Raw genomic sequence first — 22,621 nt, 5'->3', positions numbered from 1 at the left:
AAATCTCTCTCGAAAACGTTTTCTCCTTCTTCTCTCTGCTTCTCTGTCCAAAAACGGCTAAAAGGAAAAAATAAGTCGAGTTCTCCTTTTAAACTCGAGTTTAGGGCTTCTCTTAAACCAACCACGCAAACCGGACGATGAAAATCGAAACAACCGAACCGTCAGCAAACGGTGTCGACCGACACCACATGTGGTGTCGATCGACACCCTAACAAAAATTCCAGAAATTGGTTCGCGGACGTTACAATCGTCTATTGAAAAACTTGGAGAGAAAGCAGAATATCTTAGATAAGATCAACCATTTAAGTATTTTTAATTATTTATTTTAATTATTTTAAAGTGGAATGAATGATACCATAGTTTTAAGAAAGATTATAAGATATTTGAAGATTATTTGATTGTTTATGATTAAATATTTGATGCAATTCCGTTTAGGAAATAGCCATAAAAGTCGAACATGTAGTTAATACAGTGGAATAAAAAGAAAATATGTTTTTTTATATCTTTTCAAATTATCGTCTATTTTTAAAAATAAAAAATTAATTAGGTCATAAATCCAATGGCATACACTTGTAATTTCTTACAAAACAAAGGTTTATTAGTTAAACGACTTTACAAATAATAGTAGGGATTAGTGTAATCTACAGTTGTCGTGTCTTCTCTTTGTAACCTTACAATCATCTTTTTGTATATTTTAAGAACTATTACAACTTTTTCTCTGGTTGCAAATATGATATGTAAATGTTTATATTTTGAAATTTCTTTTCTTTTTTCTTAAATGCTAAAAATATGAATACATCGTATAAGACCCTATAAATTTCCTATATAATTTTATTATAAATTACAAATATTAAAAGTATTAATTGAGAACCATTCTTAAAATGACATAATGTTATTTGTTTGTATTCATTTCAATTTATTATTTGAATAATTTTTTGCATAATTAAAACATATTTCTATTTCTAAAATCAATCATTACTTCATAAAAAATGAATATAAATAATACTATTCAATAAATCAGTAAGAAGATGATCAATCCTCTCAAATTTGAATATAACTAAACAGAAAATTATCAAATCTTTTATTTATGTGAATTGAAACCCATTTATAATATAGATTAAAAAAATGAATATATATCTATTTTCATAGAGGCAATATTGTAAATGAATACAAACAACTATCGTTTCATAGATAAAACATTTTTTTATATAAAACAAACTAACGTCATTAAACATTTTGGCAATTATAATAGATTGTATATATATATATGTGGTTAATCTAACATCTAATGGACTTACCACTTATTTTTCTCCATACATGTTGGTTACTTATCCATAGTCACACGTAAATAAATAATAAAATAATTATTAGAAGGGAACAATAATAGTTATAACTTATAACAGTAATATGTAGGTGTATGATGTAGCATCAACAACGTACGCGTCTAAGGAAAATGGTCGGCCAAGAACGGGCTCATTGCTCTCACACGCTCCGCTTCATTTTTTTGGCAGTCAGAATCCAACACCTTTTCAACCTTTTAAAATATTTCATATTCAGTATCTTTTGTGGTTAATATTTCAATTTGAGTGTATTATGATTAAAACTAAATATACAATTCCCTTAAATTAGTTTTCTAATCAGATAGTTTTTTTAACGTATAAACAATTAACAATGTATGTCTAGAAACAAATTTTGAATACTTGAAAACCGTTGGTTGTTAAATTTTGAATTCTTTGAACACTTAACATGGTTAAATAAAAAATGTTAACTTTTTATTTGAAATATATAGATTTGGAAGGACATGAGTGGTAGATATATCATATATGCATATGTTAGTTAATAAATGCCAATTAAAGTTACAATTTTTTGTCGTACCTTTTAGTTAAATAATTTTTTATACACTTGTGTCTATTAATTGTAAAGTTGTATTTTTTTTTACCTTAAAAAAATCATATTGTTGCTTCTGTTCATTGTGGAGTTGTGTCTTTTCACTATATCTTATTCACAATTTTTCCTTCCAATAGTTGTTTATATATATATATATATATATATATATATATATATATATATATATATATATATTTGTCTTTTCTTAGATAACTAACAGATAATTGTTCACTAATACAAATCTTTTTGTTTCATGAATTTTAATATCCAATATGTAACACTATTTTATAAGCTAATTTTTGAAATGATTATAGTAGTATAAAAATTTAATAAAAAGGTTAATTATGTAACTTACAATTGCATTTATTTATCGTAACTCTTCGTAAATCTTCATAAAATATGTGTTTTAAGATTTAACTATTTAATATTTTATTTACAGAAGTTGTGTATTTTATTATAATTATTGGTTATAATTTTTTTTTCAAGATGAAATTTATTTTATTTTTAAAATTTTTATCAGAAATTTGCATTTATTTATTATAACCTTTCGTTTGATATTCTCACTTAGGTTCACTTCTTCATAATATTTATTTATAAAGTAAAATCATCAGAGTTGCAATCTGAAGTCATTTATATATAGATTTTTAAAGATGTATACATTTGAATTGAATAGAAAGTTTGAACATTTCTCAAAAGAAATACAAATATATAGATTTCTAAAAATATGAATATTTGAATAGACACAACTGTTTGTAAGTGACACAATTTTACATTCAACAAACATAACTTTTTAGAGAGATGCAACCATAAAAAGTTTCTGTTATAAAATAAGAAATATAAAATATTTTATGAAAAGATACAACAAAAAATGCAACTGTTCTTTGCATTTATTCAATTTGCTATTATTATATAGATTTGAGTTCTTCTGTTCAAATTTCAAGTGGATCGAACCGAATTAAACCACAATTGCCATTCAGTTGAACCGAACGAACTCTGAATTATTCTGAATCAAAGGGGGATCAAGTTATCCGTAGTAAAGGAAACAGTCAAACTACTGTCACTGGGGCTCCTGGTCGACCAATCTGGAATCAGGTGAACTGCTTTTGGATGGTTCATTCATAATCTGGTGAATCATGAGTTAAGGTTTGAAATCAATAACTATCATCATAAATCTTAAGCCCAATCCCTATTCTTTAACGGGTGGGGCATCAAATGAACGGATTCGAGAAATGATTCTAGACTTTAGTTAGAAGCGATCTCAAAAGCATAGAAAACTAAGAACTGGGCATTGCGTCTATCTCATGCGTTGCCTTCCCAAAACGAAAGAGAAGCCTCCAAGAAACACAAGACCTCTATCTCAACAGAATCTGCCTTGTTCATTTGCTTCATGCAACCCTCAACATTATCTATATATGTGTAGGCTTATATGTTTGTATGTCTTGTATATAAACAATTCCTTCTTGAAATCATGTCAATAAGTCTGCCTATAACACGGACCGATGGAACATTTAGGACTTTTGGCCTCTATTGGTGCTACAATTGTCATCGTACGGTCAGGATTGCATCCTCTATCCCATCTGAGGTCGCGTGCCCTCGATGCTTGAGGCAATTTGTCGTCGAGATTGAGATGAGACATCCTCGGTTTACTTTCAATCATGCTGTTCCCCCCTTTGATGCTTCTCCTGAGGCTCGTCTTCTCGAAGCTCTATCACTCATGTTTGATCCTCCAATGATAGGTGGGTTTGGTCCAGACCCATTTCTTAGAGCAAGATCCCGAAATATACGGGAACCTGAAACAAGACCAAGACCACACCATCGACGACGCCACAGCCTTGACAATGTTAACAATGGCGGTTTACCTCCACCAAGAAGAACATATGTAGTTCTCCGACCCATTAATCCGACTAGTCCACTTGGAAGCATAACCGAGCCACCGAATCCTGCACCACCCCAGCGTTTGAACACACATGATTTTTTTTCTGGAGCATCAGGCTTAGAGCAGCTGATTGAACAGCTAACACAAGACGACAGGCCTGGACCACCACCTGCGTCAGAACCAACCATTGAAGCGCTACCCACTGTGAAGGTAACACCACAGCATCTAACCAACGATATGTCCCAATGCACAGTGTGCATGGAAGAATTCATTGTTGGTGGGGAGGCTACAGAGTTACCGTGTAAACACATATACCATAAAGATTGTATAATCCCGTGGCTCAGGCTTCACAATTCTTGCCCTATCTGCCGTCGTGACCTGCCACCAGTCAACACCATTGCTAATTCTCGAGAAAGGAGCAATTCTATTAGACAAGACATACCTGAAAGAAGACGCCCGAGGTGGATGCAGCTTGGAAACATTTGGCCCTTCAGAGCAAGATACCAAAGGGTTAGTCCCGAAGAAAGACCACACCAGAACCCTCGAGGTAACAGGAGCTAAATCTAAATATTTAAGGGGCAGCCATCTTTCTGACTATGGAGCTTCTACGATTCAAGAAATATAAATCTATATGTATAGGCGCTATGAGAAAATTGTCTATTTGAATATGCTTCGTATATCTCAAAAATAACCTCAAGCTACTAAAACTAACGATTTCACAAAGAAGTGACTCTTCCTACCTAAGCTTTGTTGCATAAGCTCTGTAAAATCAAACCAGATTTGGAGTAAAGGAGCTTAATTATACTGTAATTATAAGAACAGAAACATAATTTAAAAAAGTCATTAGATCCTCATACAAACATCAATGCATCTGCAGAAAGAAAACACAAACATTCTATTTACAGTAACGATCAGCTTTCTTCTTGACGCGGTCGTCAAGAGCATCTTCCGTAGATTCAAAGTTTGATTTCGGAATGTAACCGAACTTCTTCGCCTCCACAGGAAAAAGGTCATCGTACTTCTTCTTCTTCGCGGCATCAATTGAGTAAATATCCTCTCCAGCAGCGTCGGGAGCCATCTTCAGTTCTCCCTCAGCACCGTCGTCGAGCTTTTCCTTGTTCTTCTTCTGCTTCTTCTTATTCTTCTTCTTCTTATCGATCGATTTCCTTGTGGCTAGATCACCTCCTTTGAACGCTAGTCTTCCACCTTTCACGCTCTCGTAAGGATCTGACATAGTTCCTTTGATTTCTCGAATCGATTAGGGTTTTCGAAATCCTTCAGTGTCGCTTTTGGGAAATCTTGTTCTTACTTCTAAAAAACAAAACGACGAAAAAAGACTTGGGCCATAGTAGTCGTGTTATTGAGCCACAATTCCTCTCGTATTATTGGGCCACAATTCCTCTCGTATTATTGGGCCACAATTTCTATTCAATTCAACCGAACTAACTCTGAATTAGTCGGTTTACTAAACCGATCCACGTGTCGAACATTCCAAAGAAGAAAAGATTGTAATGAACTTTTTCTTCTGCACTTTGTTTTCAAATTTGATAGCTTTACTTCCACAAATTCTTCTGCTACGTGTCATTGGAGAAGACGGTCTTTTTCTTTTCGCGCTACAGACAGTTATGCGTTATTTTTCTCCTCCTCCTTCGTCGACTTCGAGTACGATTCATAGATGATTTCAGAATCTTCTTTTTCGGGTTTACATTTCCTGTTACCTGTTTATGTGTCTCATCCCCTGCTCTGTCCATGTTTGAATGAGCTCGGCACGTTTCCAAGGAGTTGGGTTTTGTTTCGGAACTTCAAAGTTTCAAACTTTCGGTTTATTTCCTGTGGAGTTCGCCGGGATTCGAATAACCTAAGATTGAGGGATTCTTCTAGTACAAGGACAAGGAGATTTCTTTTTTTTTACGTCTTCCACTGAATTCAAAGTTGAGGAAGTGATACGTCCAAAATTCAAGGATCACTCAGCCGGACTAAAAAGGATAGAAACTCACCAAGGTGTAATGTGCAACAAAGGAGATTTGATAGATTGAGGGGTCGCACAGCAGTTGCGGAAGACTGCTGATATTCCCAACTCCAATCCATGCTAGATATGACACACTACTCCAGCAAAATGAGGCTGTTGCTTGGATATTTCACACCAAGAAACAAATAAATGTTCTAGACAAAGAACAAAAAGATAAACTCTAATAAAGAAAAGGAAAATTGGTTGATGATTCTCAAATTATATTACATGAGTTTATATAGAGATAGAAAACTTGGTCACAAAGCCAAATATTATTCTTAAAACTAAAACACAATAAAGATAGATAGTTGAATGAAGATTCAACTCTTTGAAGTTTGTCTTCCCAAGGTGTCCTTCCCAAGGTGAGTTGAACTCTATTTTCCTCACTCCTCTTTGACCACAAAACAAAGTCATTATTTTGGGCTTTCTTGGATTTGAATTAGGCAGAAACTCGCTAAGGTGCAAGGTGCAACAAGGGAGATTTGATGGATTGAGGGGTCGCACAGCAGTTGCGGAAGGCTGCTGATATTCCCAACTTCAATCCCTGCTAGATATGACACACTAGTCCAACAAAAGGAGACTGTTGCTTGGATATTACACACCAAGAAACAAAGAAATATTCTAGACAAATAACAAAGACATAAACTCTAATAAAGAAAAGGAAAATTGGTTGATGATTCTCAAATTATATTACATGAGTTTATATAGAGATAGAAAACTTGGTCACAAAGTCAAGTATTATTCTTAAAACTAAAACTCAATAAAGATAGAGTTGAACTCTATTTTCGTCACTCCTCTTTGACCACAAAACAAAGTCATTATTTTGGGCTTTCTTGGATTTGAATTAGGCTCAAAGTGGGCTGGACTTGATAGGTATCATCCCCAATAGTTTTTCCCATGCTCTCTTTGGCCATAAGATCTTGAATTGACCCATTAAGTGTTTCCTTAATCTTCTTTGATATTTACTCTTTGATCCAACTTGCTGATGAGAAACAACATGGTCTGTATCTTTGCTTCATCCTGGGCTTAGTAGAAACAGCTCCTGGTTGCCATACGTAATTCTAGAATGTCCTAAACCAATTGGACCTAAAACTCTTCAAGTGTAGAACTAGATTGACTTCCTTTGGCAAATGAAGTGTATCTTTGTATTTCGTGGGCCAAATCTTCTCTTTCTGAGCTTGTTGGAAACATAAGATATACATTAACATCCTTCAAGTGGTTTTGTACCGAAACTGTTTCTGAGTTGGTCTGTGTAACACGGTCTTTTGCTCAGACGCAAAATTGGGACTGAGATAGATCCACTGACTTGAAATATCCATATCTTTCACATATAAACTGATATTAATGTGATTCCAATTCTCCGTGGTTATGGAATGGATCAAGATTCCAGAACATTTTGGTTCATACCTTGAATCCTTTTGAATTGGTCGGAATCCTCCTTTGAATACTCGTAGGTCCAAATCGCGTAGCGATGAGTTCATCTTTGACTTCGTTCGTGGTGAGCAAGACTCAAGGGTCGTATTGGATGGTCTCATGATCACATCAGGAAGCTTCGAAACAGTCTCTGGTTCAAGATGAAGAAAACAATTTTAGTAACATTAGGGAAGATCCGATAGTGGGTAAGCTTAGGACCCAGTTGGGTGTTATTCATCCAATTCCGTCACCACCTATTAACAATAGTGTGATTGGTCTATTCGTGTTCTTCTTCTTCGTTGGTGTTGCTTTTGATAAACTATGGACATGGAGAAAGAGGCAGAGAGAAATGGGTGGAGATGGAAGCCATCGAGGAGCAGGACAATGGCTACAGGTTCCCACCAGCTTCTCCTTGTTCCTTGAGAAGGATTTACAAAGGAAAGAGTCCGTGGAGTGGGTGAATATGGTTTTGTGGAAGCTCTGGAAAGTGTATAGAGCTGGGATTGAGACTTGGCTTGTTGGTTTGTTGCAGCCTGTGATTGATGACTTGAAGAAGAAGCCTTATTATGTTCAGAGAGTTGAGATTAAGCAATTTTCTTTAGGGGATGAGCCCTTGTCTGTCAGAAATGTTGAGAGGAGGACATCTCGCCATGCCAATGACTTTCAGTATGTGTGTACTTGAGTTGATCTATTTGTTGGGATTGCTCTTACTTGGTTTCACTTGGATATTATTTTTCACTCACTGAAGCTTCTCATGAGATATATTTCACTTCATGAACAATATTAATTTAAAGATTAACTTTTCCTATGTTACATATCTTTCGGGTATAGGGTACTTCAAAGTTCAAATTGTATATCAGCGGCTCAGTTTGAGGTTTCTTATCCTATTATAGGTACCAAATTGGCATTCGGTATATTGGTGGTGCCCGCATGTTGTTATTGCTCTCGTTGATATTTGGTATAATCCCTATAGTTGTTCCAGTTGGTGTCCGGGATTTTGACATTGATGGTGAGCTTTGGGTCAAACTAAGATTGATACCAACACAACCTTGGGTGGGAGCTGTATCATGTTCGTTTGTGTCACCTCCAAAGGTCACACTTCAACTTGGAGCATTCAGATTGTTTAATCTAATGGGTATGGATTAATCTTTGTCTTCTGTTGCATGTCCACTATAGTGTTTGTGCTGCTTATTTCATATACAGACAACCTCTTATATAGTAATTTTTTTAAATGTTGGCTAGACTGGGGATTGGTTAAGTTATCGACGATTGCTGATTAATGAAGAGACTTTTAGCTTTTGCTCTTGCCGTAACTCACACATTTTATTTCTTGTGTCATGAATGGTTCGGATGATGATATCAGGAATCCCCGTTCTATCAATGTAAGTTCTTTTGTATCTGTTACTTCACAATTTTGTTCTTGTTAATGTTTGATACTACATGGACTTATTGCTTCGTATCAGAAAGGCCACTTTTCTTGCATAGAACTTAGATGATGTTATCATATAGTTTAAGATGCATTGGTGCATTGTCCTGATTAGATATTAGTATTTCATTTTGTTTAATGTTGAGTGTTTCAGCTCCTTGTAGATCTGAAATAGTAGTTTCTTCTTAATTCCTATGGTTTTACCCAGCATCGTCTCTTACAGGTTCTTGACCAAACTGCTGACAGAGGATTTGCCTCGATTATTTGTCCGACCAAAGAAAATAGTCTTGGATTTTCAGAAAGGAAAAGCTGTTGGACCAGTTTCAAATGATCTTAAATCAGGAGAAATGCAGGAAGGCAATAAGGATTTTGTTGGGGAACTATCTGTTACTCTTGTAGATGCTAAGAAGCTTCGATACATGTTCTCCGGTAAGCTATACTTCCTTTCATGTCAGTGTTTCCTTCATAGTTGGAGAAATGGAATAGATAGACAATCTCTTACTGAATATAATTCTCCTTGTGCAAGTTCATTTGATTTTGTTGGGAACAACGTCGTAGCGATACTAAATGGGTCTATGGCTGAGATCTTTCATTATTTTACATGTTTGTTCAGCGGTTTACGTTTTCCTTGATAGTTGGTAACATGTAAAACAGATCCATATGCAATTCTCAGATTAGGGGATCAAGTTATCCGTAGCAAAAGGAACAGTCAAACTACTGTCACTGGGGCTCCTGGTCGACCATTCTAGAATCAGGTGAACTTCTTTGGATGGTTCTTTGGATGGTTCATTTATAATCTGGTGGTGAACCATGATTACTTAAGGTTTAAATGTAATAGGATAAAGTGTGTGTATTCATAATCTTTGCAGGACTTTCAATTCCTAGTTTCAAATCCTAGAGAGCAAGTATTACAAATTGAGGTCAATGACCGTCTTGGCTTTGCTGATATGGCTATTGGTACTAGAGAGGTAAATCAGATTGCCTAAGTTTTTCTAATCAGATAGTGGATTATAATTTACTTATATACTAGATCCGGACCCGCACGTACGTGCGGGTTTGTTTACAAAAACAAAATTTTCTTTTAATGGTTTTTTTATATTTAAGTGTTTGAAATATAGTTGATATTGCTTTAAACCTAAGTTGTTTATCTTGCAAAAAACTGTTATTCAACATAGTTATTTTAGAGCTTATAATTTCTCTATCGAGAATAAGGGGAGAGTAGAAAATGTGTTTTGAATGTAGTATAGAAAGTTTGTTGTGAATTTAGCGTAGTTTGTTCGTTTAAGGAAAATCCTAACTTTATCCATCTTCTATACTATTCAAATAGTTGAGTTTTATCAATTTAAATATGTTAGCGAGTGGAACTTGAAATGTACTTGCATATTGTATTCTTCGTTATTCTCCAACTTAGTGTTAGACTTTATGGAATATTGAGTTTTATCAACCGCGTTTACAATCTCTGTATAAATATGCTTCTGCTCTTCAGTCATCTGAAGCAACCATTGATCATGTTTTCTTTTCTGGTCATCATGATCATAATTTTGTTCATCAATGACCTGCACATTAGTGTTATCAACTATTCCTTCAGGCAACTGCGGCATATTGAGTTTTATCAACCGCGTTTACAATCTCTGTATAAATATGCTTCTGCTCTTCAGTCATCTGAAGCAACCATTGATCATGTTTTCTTTTCTGGTCATCACGATCATAATTTTGTTCATCAATGACCTGCACATTAGTGTTATCAACTATTCCTTCAGGCAACTGCGGCATATTGAGTTTTATCAACCGCGTTTACAATCTCTGTATAAATATGCTTCTGCTCTTCAGTCATCTGAAGCAACCATTGATCATGTTTTCTTTTCTGGTCATCACGATCATAATTTTGTTCATCAATGACCTGCACATTAGTGTTATCAACTATTCCTTCAGGCAACTGCGGCATCGAACCAAAATTTGTTAGAGCTGTCCCGTTCCTTCTCAATATGCTATCAATATCTTGGAGTGCAATCCTCTGTTAATCTTCATCTGACAACATTAGGTCTAAAAAAGAAAAGTAAATATTATTGTTACGGTAATTTAATATATAGTAAATATGAGTTAACAATTTTAATTGAACTAATTAATTATTACCTGGCCGATTAAAGTATAATCGCCTCTCCCTTTGAATATCATCACAAAGAAGTTCCCAAGTTTTGTTCCAAACCAATTCTGACTGGGATAAACTGCTTGACTGTAGCATGACAACAAACATACAACGAAGGTATTTCCTAGAACCCCAAAGACTTGTCCTCAATATATCATCAATATATTCTTGATCATTATCTAGTAATCCTAGAGCATAACATGCCTCTTTATATGTTTTGTAAACAATCCCCTTGACCGTTTTTAGATCATCATAACTTTGTGGTCCTAATTGCACATTAAGAAGAACTCTTAGATAATAACCATCTTCAAACCCAATTGGGACATAATTTATCCTCCCTATAGCTTTCCCTGGTCGTTTGCGCAAATTAAATTGTCTCTCTTTCCCATCGTACGTGAAATATTCAGGAATTTGAACATAGGTTAAACCCCTTGCTATCTCACTAACCTTGTTTAGTTCAAACCAAGCCAAAAACATAGTATCTAGTAATTCTGATCTATGCAAAACATACTCAACCTCATCATCAGCTTTAAAGTATATCAGTTGCTGCCCCTCTAGGTGAAATGATAGCCTCTGAACAGATATTGATCTATGATGTATTGGATTTTTTAAAAGCCTCCACCCTGCTTCGCATGCAGATACGTACCTGGTACACAAGAAGACTTATTAATATTTGCCTTTATTAGTGTGAAATCATATCTCGAATATTATCTATATTCAAATAGTATAGATAGTTCAAACCTGCAATCAAAGAAATCTTGTATATCATTCTTTGGCTTCTCCACAGAAACAGAATTTTTTGAAGTTGATTTAGTGTTACCTTTAACTGTAGTTTTCTATGAATGTTCAACAACAACCGCTACCCGATCCTGACCTTTGGTTATATACTTGAATAAGTATTTTATAGAGCCTGATTGGTTGCACCACTCTACATTAATGTGAGCTATGTACCTTAGCAACAACGTTTTGTTGTAAGGTATAACATAGCGATTATCACACTTAAACCCATTTTTCTCAACAAAATTTTTCCTCCTTCTTCTTCTGTAAACCGTGAATCCTTCTTTGTCAACAGTTGTATTTTCCACGTATTTCTTTAGATAATACTTTGTACACTTCCCTTCTTCCATACATGGTGAATTTGGGTTAACAGCTCCACAAGGGCCATGAATCATTGTTTCCTTTACAATGTCGAAAAGTATTGGATCTTTATTCTTGTTGGGGATTTCAGCGGATATCAACTTGTCAATGTCCTCAGCTTTTGGCAATTTTGAATCTGGGTGCATCCATAGCAAGATATGAGCATGAGGTAGACCTCTTTTTTGAAACTCGATGGTATACATGGCTACAATAATTAGCAAAAACATTGGTTAGATAAATCTATATCAAACATGACATAGTACTCAACATCACAAATATTAAATAAAAACTAAGTCATGTAAACTTACAGCAAACTGTCTTCCCTAGGATATGTTTTCTGGTAAAGTCGTCCATGAGGGAATTTAGTTTCATCTTGAAAACTCTACTTATAATATCTGGCCTGTCATCAGAGTTCAGATTTCGAGTACCACAATATCTGACCAGCTCAGGCCATTTAGGGTTACATGTGAATGTGATGAATAAATCTGGAAATCCATAGTGCTGACATATAGCCATTGCATCCAGATACATATTTCTCATATATCTTGGACCCCGAACAAAAGTAGCTGGTAAATAAAATTTGGTACCTTGTTCATTCAAATCTGTGTTAAATGCATTCTTCACAGCCTCATAATTGTCAGCTCTAATCTTTGACTGATTTAGCTTGAAATAAGTAAGCCTGTTTACTTCAACTGTAGTGTAAGCATCGACCAAGAACTGTTGAAAAAGTCTTTTAGAACGCAATAAATTCTGTGACTCATTCTTCCTCTCTTGTATTCTAAATGCAAACCACTATCGTAAACTTATACAATCATTTTCCTTTGTTTTCTTTACCTTCTTTTTTTTATCCCTTTCCTCGGACCTTTTAGTATCTCTGGCCTGAAACCATCTTCACCCTTCGGGAATAACAGTGGGTATCGTAAAGCAAGATAAGATGGATGAATTTCACTAATTCGTTGTAAAGCACCAGATTTTTCTTCAACAACAATGTTACGGGTAGGCATATCAACACTAAAATCACCAGGAATCAATGCAGCTACCTCAGAAGCAGTTGGAATATCATATTTTCTTCCATCTTTTAAACGGTCACTGACGATTCACATGTGAAAACTTTTTTCTGGATTAGTATCTAACCTATCCCTAGCAGACCTAAAACTCTCAACATATGGATTCACCTCATTCAAGAGCTTAATGATTGCTGCTATGACATCTTCTCTCAAATTCCCTTTCTTTTTGTATTTCCCAGCCTTTGATCCTTTACTGCAAAATAGATTGTTCCCGTAAATTAACATAGACCATATAATTTGAAAAAATAAAAATAAAGGAATTTTACTGACAACAGAAAGAGGTCATGATAATCCGAACCTTAATATCCCAGCTCTGTTCTGAATCTCATTCTCAGTGTCAACAATATATAGCTGTGAAAATTTAGGAAAATCGCCATCTTCTGGTTTTAGACTTCCCATAAGATGATAATTTTCACCTTGTATGGCAAACATATTTGGGCCACGACCTTTGGCAACAGAATTTTCACAGCGACCACCAAGTGAAGTAAAGGAGAATATCATATTATAGGCTCGTATATTCTCTCTGAAATGCCTACTCAGGTCATCGTCATTTGTCAACAATGCGTACAACAATTCTGGTTGATTATGTAAGAGTGGCAATGTGACTGAACCTTGCAAACAACACTGAGCGAAAATTGGTTGCCGAGCTTTTCTGTGACGGTTTATGCGTTCATCGTACCACATCATAGCACCACAATGTGTACATTCATATTCAGGGTCACCATGGTCCAAATATTCTGTATTATCAACAAAAGTCTAAATCAGTAACATGCGACATTAGTAAATTGCAGTATGGATGGTACATATTTTGATACCTGTTTCTTTTTTTTTCCGATCCCTCTTTCGTTTAGCCGGTTCTGGTATAAAGTAAGTTTAGTTGAGACTGAGTCATCAAATTTGTTTTAATATTGAACTAAAGAATAAACTATTTAGTTACCTGTACTTTTCTTCTTACTTGAACTCTTTGGCTTTGGTGGTTCTGATACAGTTTAGGATTTGATCAAAGCTCGATAATTATAGTGAAATAATTTTATTGAATTCAACTTAGTTTCAGTTATTCACCTGTTTCTTTCTTTTTCTGTTTGCCCTTGCAGGTAACGGGTTCAGGTGTAGGGAAAGCTTCGGCCAAACTTTCATCGAGAATCCTTATGATTTCATATCCCTTTCTTACGTCGTTTGGAATATTAGCAAATTCTTCCGCCGTGAAAACATTTTCTGCAGGTGAGTCATCTTCTCTTCCGGCATTATACACTTGTTCTTTCCGAGCATGGTTTTCAACTGTATCTTAAACATGTGAAGAATTATGGTTTCATAATTAGATGGTTATTATTTTGAAAAAAAAATAATTGCATATAAATATACCTGCGCTTCTATTTATTGAATTCTCTCCAGAAGGATGTGTGTCTTCTTCCATAGGAATTCTAGAGAATGTGTTGTTTACGTTAGTAGTACAACCATTGTCAGTGAGTTTCCCCCGTCTAGCAAGAGACTTTATAAACCTCAAAGATGTCCTTTGTCTGAACTGGATAGGTACTCTTGTAGCTGTATGCAATATTTTCAAACATGATATAATCTTACTATCATAATACCCAAGCAACAATTATGTAATCGTTTTTTTTTCTCTCTCTCGATAAGTAGTTAAGAAGTATAAAGAACATACCTTGTTTGCTGTTTACCGAGGGAGGAGTTATGTGAGAACAGTCTTGAACGACTTTTTGTATCTTGCATGGTGGTTTTTCTCGGCTCTCTGATATGTGTGTTGGGTCTACTAAATTTGTTTGATTCGGACCATCGATCAAATCATGGAGGGATGTGATCCCTGATTTTGTTTGTGATCCTGGATTTGTTTAAAATTTTGTTGTGATATAGCTATGTCTACCACATAAATATTTGATATACACAAATAGTTTTCGGATTATTGGACCAACTATTACCTTGTGCTGTGCAGGAAGTTGTAACATCTTCAAAGCTGTTAAGTGTTTTCCCTTTCGGTGTAGGTGTTTGAGGTGTGCTAAAAGCGTGAGTTCTTTCTAACTCAGGTAAATTTGTAACATCTCTCAAAACGTTATTTTCGATTCTTTTGGCCCTGAATTTTGGTTCTGTTTTTCAAAAAAATGATAGTTAAGTTTTGAATTCACGTATACTAAATTATTTGCAAATAAAAAAGAACTCACGCATTAACAAACCTTTGTAAGTCATCTTCTTAGGGGGTGTTATTGTCGCACTTTTTAAGATTTCGGAATCATTCTTCCTTTTTTCCTTTGACAAATCATCAAACAAACGTTTGAAAATTGATTTCAAATGCACACCTTTGCCGTTTTCTGGTTGCAAAGGATCACGGTTCTCATTATTAAATCTTGATCTTGCACGCTTTTCTAATCCAGAAGGTGAACCTATAGTTAAATCTGTCGGAATTTCTGATTTCCTCTTCTTCATATTGATTTGTCTGAAATAATGCAAAAGTTATAAGAACACTCACCTTATAACTTTGCGTTTCTGCCTTCTTAAGGTTAACGTCGTGGTAGTCAGCTTAATGTGCGTGCAATAATAGTAATATAGATATTTACTTTCCCATTTCGCACCTTAAGATTTGCTGGATCATTTTTTAATTGTGGGAAAGAATTATTCTATCGATACATGATTCGTGTGACAAATTCTTTAATGCTTATACGTAATAAGTATCTATCATTTACTTTAACTTTCCTGTTAATAGTGTGTGTCAACTCCATCACACATTGACAAATCCTTATTTCTTGTAAGTTTCATTGATATCATAGATTACATAAGTCAACTCTCCTTTTACGTATTTCATTTTCTTATATTTTTCCTCTAATTTCTTTCATTAACTTATAGTCATATCTATTATAAAATAAATTTAGTGATGGACTTTTTTCCCTTTTACACTCTTTCGAATTCAAAAGAGGGAACACACTTACATAAGACATATGTATATTTAGTCCTGCAGAATATTGTATATTGTATATTGTCCCACATTAAAATAGACATGACTTTAAAAGGCAAATAACACTTTTATTCCATATGAAAATTTAAATCCAAAATAATAAAAAGAAGAATTCAATAACCATAACCAAGTACTTTAAAGGAAAGATTAAACTGAAGAAAATTGCACTTATTATAAATGTGAAATGGCTAGCATAAAGGTCGACTTCATAAGACTCTCACACTCCTTCGTAGAGAACATCTCATGCCTTAGTCACTTTTTATATGTTTAGCTTCTTCATTCTCAATGTCGGCACTGATATTAGTAACACATTTTTTCTTCGAGGAAGACGATTGGTCAGACAAATCAGCAGATGCATCTTCCTTTCTCTTCGAAGAAGGAGTAGTTGGAGATGTCTCTAACCCATTTTCAACCTCAGTGCTGTATGTTCCAACAGTATGACCCTATGATGGTAAAGTACAAATTTAATATTTAATATTAACATTAAGGTCTGATTTAAACATCTATACTATGACATTCTTGTTTACAAACCTGATCAGTAGACACAATGGAAGAGGGATCAATTTCAGAATCCTCCATGTTGTCAACATTGGCTGAATTCCTACCAATTTAACCCAAAGATACTTTGTAAGTATCTTTCCCATCATTAATGTTACCCTTGTCAATGGTGGCAAGAAACTGGTAGGTTTGGCCAACCAAGGACTTCAAAGCTTCAGGAATATTGGTTGGGTCTTCAATCTACAAATATTTAATAGAGGTAAGTTTCCACATTTTTTTTATTTTAATCTTATAAATATATAAAAAAATATAAACTTTATATACTTCCCATAACATACCTCATCAAAATTACCATCCAATAACTCGGAGGCAGTTTTATTTACAAGTTTTTGAGCATTATTATCCCACAGCATAACCTTAGTCTTGGCAGTGTTATCCATAACATCAAGAATCAACTAGTACCTTTGTTGTTTAAGTAGAAGGAGCACATTAGGACATTTTCGAAATATATAAAAACATTAAAGTATATTTACCTTGGTACAACTAAATTTCCTATAGGCAAAAAACATCACCGAATATTTATCTCTTATGACATTTTCGATATATATAAAAACACCCACTAAGAATATTAACAATGGCAAAACTAAATTTCATATAGTCAAAGAATATGCACCTTGGTTGAACTTTCGTTGTGTGTTCATTGCAATGATTACAATGAAACAAACGCTTCTTCACCTTGCTTGGATGATCATTTTCTTACTTGGGAACCAAGTATACAGTCTTATCACACTTGATACAGGTGAAGTAATACCAACCAAAATCCATGTCTATGTTGAAAATACTTCCCATGATCTTAAACTTACCTTCCTGAAATCAAATATATGTTAAAAATATCTATTTCTATTTGAAAAACTATTGTAAAATTTCTCACCATTGTAGATTCCAGTAGCTCGGAAATGGTTCTCCTCTCAAACCGATTGAAATAATCAATCTTCTTCTCTTCTTTTGGTTCAGCAGCCTTCGGTTGTATAAATGCAATTGATATTCCATCTTTTGGCAAACTATAAGTATTATTATGAATCAATATGTTAATAGCCACGGAGAAGTATAACTACGTACTTTAAAACCATAATATGTAAATGAAGGCCAGTAAAATAACTTACTTCTGGACAAATTCAAGGACTCCGGGATAATCCGAGTTGATCAACAACAAAGACATATCATATCTTTCACCTAGCATCCACAATCCACAATTTTAAATCCACAATGACTATTCGTTAAAAGAGATAAATCTAAGGGAACAAAATTTTATTACCATTAAATTAATTTATCTTCGCTAGTCGAAGTAAACAGGTAACGATGTTGCTGCCTGTGTTCTCACCAGCAGCCCACATTGTATCAGCAAATTTATCCCATAATGTACAGATCACACGATTATCACTGCGTATTTAAGCAAAATCTTGTAATATACTTATTGAAAAAACCATATATACAATGATATAAATAATTTAAACTTACCTTGTGTCCCTTAGCTCCACCTCCAATCTCTTAGAAATTTTCCCATTGTTATCACTTGTTTTCATCACACCAATATTCACGACTTGGCCAACCACATCTACAGGGGTAAAATAATTAAAATCTTATACTTATATGTTGTTAAAAGTAATACAAACTTTTCATTACAAACATACCTATTAAGATGTTTTCATTGAGACCATCTTCAGCAATTATGCTTTCAAAGCTCTTCAAGTCCAAATACCAATCAGTCGATAGCGAAGGAGATCGGCTTATGATTGTGGTGTTAGTGAAATACATCTTGAAAGCATGTGATGTTGCCCTATACTTTCCCATAGACTTAGTCAGCTGAAAATTCTCCACAAACCTCCACTCTCCAGCAACTACCATTCTGTGGAACTTGTTAACATGATTCTTTTTAACAATGGCATGGATTAGAGTTCCCTATAGACAGCAAATAATATGTTATTAGATACATAATAATATACATGGGTTTAAAAATATAAGTAGATAGAGTTAATTAATAGAATCTGACCTCTACATCAGCTAAAATCATTTCTAAGGTTTCCCCACTGTAAATCGTATATTGTCTCCACTCATGAACGATCCGCACTTGGATCTTCCAACTCGACTTGAAAGGTTTTATGTTAGCAAGACTCGTGATTCCATTATTTGAAGCCATTTTATGTGTGAAGTATTCGCCATTCGAATGATATATAGTTCTATAGTTTCCAATTAAGTTGCTAGTTAATGAGCAAAACAATAATGGTAAGTAGAAGTTATTTGGTGTAATATTTTCTAATTGTTTTTGGAAACATTGCATCCGATAATTATGCTAATTATTATCATTTCCTAGTTAGAAATGTCTTAATTTGAGTAAATGGGACATAAGGTTAGTTTCCCTTTCAACATGAGTGATATACGAAATTTTGCTAATGTTTGATTTTACCTAACTATTAAATGCTTCATTGGCGTGATTATGAACACAGAAATATATATTTGTGTATCTTTAGTATTGGTATTATTAAATGCTTTATTTGCATGAGAATATATTCGTAATTATAGTAGTCATTACCTTTAGTATTGGTATTCGTTTTTGTTTATGGTATACAATATCTTCTTAATTATAGTAGTCATTACCTTTTCTTATGTAGAGAAGCATGTTTTGTTTGGAAATATTTTGATATATTGGACCACTGTATTTATTTCGTATATTGGTAATGGGTTATTGGATATTACACGTTTGGCCCACTCCCACTAATTTAAAGGCCGAGAATTTGTTGAAACATAAAGACTTTGTTTGGTTATACTATTATGTAATCTGACTCCAAATTGCTTATAAATGATCTGAATTAATTACACCCGGGTTAGAGAAGGATCCGCGATTTTTTGCATCGACATTTACTTACATGTCCTTCTTATCTTGTATGCTTTTAAATTTATTCAGGGGCATATTTTGTCATATATTTTAATGTGTCATTTTTGCCTTGAAAAAGTGCTTCCCTTTTAATAGTATAGATACAAAATATTTATTGGAAGACCAAGGCCTTGTTCGTTTATTCATTTGGATGGACCATTTGAATGGTTCATTCAAATGTTGTTCATTTTTGTCAAAAAAAGGAGCATCATCTTGAATCATTCACATGGCTCATTTGAATGAGTTTTCAAATTTTAGGCAAAAATTTGAAACTCATTTGGATGATTCTAGTTGGACCATTTGAATGGAAATGGTTCATCCAAAAATAACAAGAGAATTATTGATGGACCATCCAAATGAACTTTTTTTTTTGTCTTGTTTGTTGGGTCATTTGACATTAAGATGAATCATTTAGATGTATCATTTAAATAGAAATGCTAAATGATGAAAGGAACATGGCCCAAAACAAAATTAGAGAATAGACATCAGTTGCCTAGACTAATGTGCCTTTGCTTGGTTATTACCAAGTATTGACTTTGTGAACATGCCAGACCTTGCCAAAATTTTCTGTATCATCATCACTAGAGTTACAAGCTCTATGAAAGTGATTAACCATTAAATTTTATTGATCTTTTGGTCGTATAAAATGAGGTTCGCTATTCACTTTGTTAGTCTTGACAGAACTTCCAATTCCCAGTTGAAGTGTTTAGGCGAAACTGCAATGTTAAATTGTGATTTCTGCTCTGATAGGCATTGGTCGGTTACATAGTATTCTGAAAATCTCTGTAATGACTGGATATCTAAGTTTCTGTCTTCATAACCTTTTATATGTCCAGGTTGATCTCAGTTTACTGCAAGATACAGTTCCTACAGACAGAATAGTGGTTTTGCGTGGCGGTTGGAGTTTGTTTGGAAAGGGATCTGCCGGTGAGATACTGGTACGGCTTACATACAAATCATATGTGGAGGAGGAAGAAGATGACAGGGCCAATGTCAAACCCATTGCAAATGCTACGGATGATGAAATGTCAAATTCAGAAGAACTTGGTTCATTTGTGCGGAAAGAAAAGGTTTCTTCAGATGAGATTGGTCAAGAGTCATTTATGAACGTGTTGTCTGCATTGATTGTGAGTGAGGAGTTTCAAGGCATAGTTTCATCTGAAGCTGAAAACAATAAACTTTCTGGTGGTGACTCACTTGGGGCTCATGTACCTTCTAAGGCTGGGTTGGACCCAAGATTTCAACCTGCAGATACTACTAATGGGTTAGAAAGCAGTGCAGACATATCAGATACGGAATCGGTAGCTGCAAATACTGGTAAAGGCACTGGCGACGATGGAGGTATACCGAGGCCTAAATTCCTTTCGATGATTTCCCTTCTACGCTTTCTTGACCTGAAACCGTAAATCCTCGTAATTCAGGATTAGCTTTACTGTGGTTTGGTATAATCACGGGCATATTGGTTCTTGTTACTATCAACATGGAAGGCTCAGGTTTCTCCAACCCGTAATATAGTGCTATACAGCTCGCTGGAGATTTTTGTTTCAAGTAAGTCTCTTAACCTATATCAGGAGAACTTGAAATTTCTTCCCTGGTTTGACGGACAGATTCTCTTTTTGTCAGTTGTTTTCCTTATATTAGAACGTGGAAACAACACTGATTTGTTCATATAGTCAATAACCAACCTTGCACTCCATCTTTTCTAGAATAGTTATGCTACTATAGAAACATGGTAGTTGTAGGAAATGCTTTTACTTAATTTGTATTAAGTTTAGATTCAAGCTTTGTATTTGATAAAATTATGTGTGATTTAATAATGATTCAGTGGATTCCTCTACCTTAGTGACATAGTACAGTCCAGATATTGCCATGTCTAATTTTTTCATATATGTTGGTCGTATTTAGTCTATCGTTGATCAGCTAACCAAAGCCTCTTTATATTATGGCAGGTTTGGTTGTTATCTCTTCTCAACCTTGTATATGGCTTACAACGTGGTCTCAGTTTTGCAATTAAATTATAAATATGTTGTATGTATATAGCAATTAGAAAAGGAACACTTACAAGAGGCACGAAGGTTCAGATCTATTATGTCCAAGTCTTTACTGTCGTTTTACAGTATACACTTGTGGTTGGTATACATGAAAAATAAAGATAAAAAAGTTTTGTACGGTGGTTTCCTTACAAACAATGTTCTGGCAGGATAAGGACTGGTTTCCGCAACTCATTTGCAATAAAAGTCTAGTATTATCAATCACACATTTGTTCTTGAGCAAAGGCTTCCTGCCTCTGGTGTTTTCTTTTTGAGACTTATAGTAGTTAATTTCATCTCAGTAGATACTACAACTGTGATCTTGTGCCGTAGATCCGTTTTTCTGATGGAGTTTAGACAAAGTACACACATCTCAGTCTCTCACTATTCGGAATATCAAATGTCAACATTGATGATTTCATATGAATGGTAGTAGAAGCAGAGCTTGGTTCTTGGCATCATCCTTCATTTCCATTCACTTATGGTAAATATTGGTTGACAGTCCTGGTTTTATTTATTAAAAGTGGCATTTCATGATTTTTGCTCTTTACTGTGCACGGACACATTATCGGTCTTACAAGTAAGTATTTTCAGAAAATGGTTTCCAAACTAGAATACACCCAAATGTGCATGGCTCGTGGCTAATGTAAATTCTCGTATGGTTAACTACAGTTGGATTGGCGCTCCTACGGAGGAATCATAGATGATAAGATGTTGAAGAATCAGAAGAATCATCTGTAGACGACTTGGCAAATGAAAAAAGAATATAGAATGTTGGAAACTGGACAAGAAGAATCTGAAACCTCATCAAGTGAAGAATTGCAAGTTAAATTGGGTTGTCCCCGCTATTTTATTAATGTTGGGACTTTAGTTCTTCTCTTAATCTATTTGTAAAAACTGAAAACCAAAAAGAAAAAAAAAATATCTTTTAACTATGTTTTTGACAAATTTGGTAAGGATAAGATTTTCCTGATCCTGTGGGTGTGAGAATCACTACATTCCATTATAGAATGTTTGATAACCCCTTTGCGTGAATTGAACTAGGATAGAGAAACTCGTTAAACATACATGAGAAATGTCGTTCTTGCTTTATGTGTTTCCAACCATAAAATTATGGTCCATGTTAGGGGTTCGTAGCTGCCTAGCTGCCTAGCTCTTGAACATAGGTATAGACCCGACGAGCCCCACTTTCTTTAGCACTGATCCACGAAGGAGCTAGTGACCCTAATGTTGTGAAAG

At 34.6% G+C, this 22,621-nt stretch overlaps 3 protein-coding genes and 1 pseudogene across 4 annotated transcripts; 2 read left to right on the top strand and 2 right to left on the bottom strand.

Annotated features, from left to right (window-relative positions):
• The first annotated feature begins 3,094 nt into the window (after positions 1–3,094).
• LOC104777949 (E3 ubiquitin-protein ligase RING1-like) lies at positions 3,095–5,042 on the top strand. Its single transcript, XM_010502274.3, has one exon. It carries the CDS (start codon positions 3,314–3,316, stop codon positions 4,322–4,324), a length of 1,011 nt encoding a protein of 336 aa, XP_010500576.2. The 5' UTR covers positions 3,095–3,313; the 3' UTR covers positions 4,325–5,042.
• LOC104777952 (uncharacterized) lies at positions 4,543–4,997 on the bottom strand. The gene has a single exon (XM_010502276.3). The coding sequence runs from the start codon at positions 4,995–4,997 to the stop codon at positions 4,659–4,661; it is 339 nt and encodes a 112-aa protein (XP_010500578.1). The 3' UTR covers positions 4,543–4,658.
• Positions 5,043–5,438: 396 nt separating the features above from the next.
• Positions 5,439–20,862, top strand: LOC104777956 (uncharacterized; annotated as a pseudogene). The gene is made up of 10 exons (XR_015594511.1): positions 5,439–5,703; position 6,542; positions 7,322–7,850; positions 8,078–8,319; positions 8,548–8,566; positions 8,834–9,046; positions 9,263–9,365; positions 9,480–9,578; positions 20,189–20,693; positions 20,774–20,862. The product of XR_015594511.1 is annotated as an uncharacterized LOC104777956 (transcript).
• Positions 17,935–18,491, bottom strand: LOC147947761 (uncharacterized). Its single transcript, XM_087496803.1, has 3 exons — positions 18,471–18,491; positions 18,112–18,379; positions 17,935–18,035 (listed from the first exon to the last, which is right to left on the bottom strand). The coding sequence occupies exons 1-3, from the start codon at positions 18,489–18,491 to the stop codon at positions 17,935–17,937; spliced, it is 390 nt and encodes a 129-aa protein (XP_087352929.1).
• Positions 20,863–22,621: the final 1,759 nt, after the last annotated feature.

The sequence above is a fragment of the Camelina sativa genome, chromosome 3 (assembly GCF_030686135.1).
Source record: "Camelina sativa cultivar CO46 ecotype springtype chromosome 3, ASM3068613v1".
NCBI lineage: Eukaryota > Viridiplantae > Streptophyta > Magnoliopsida > Brassicales > Brassicaceae > Camelina > Camelina sativa.
The sequence above is the reverse complement of the archived record's forward strand: the minus strand, read 5'-3'. Positions and strand labels throughout refer to the sequence as shown.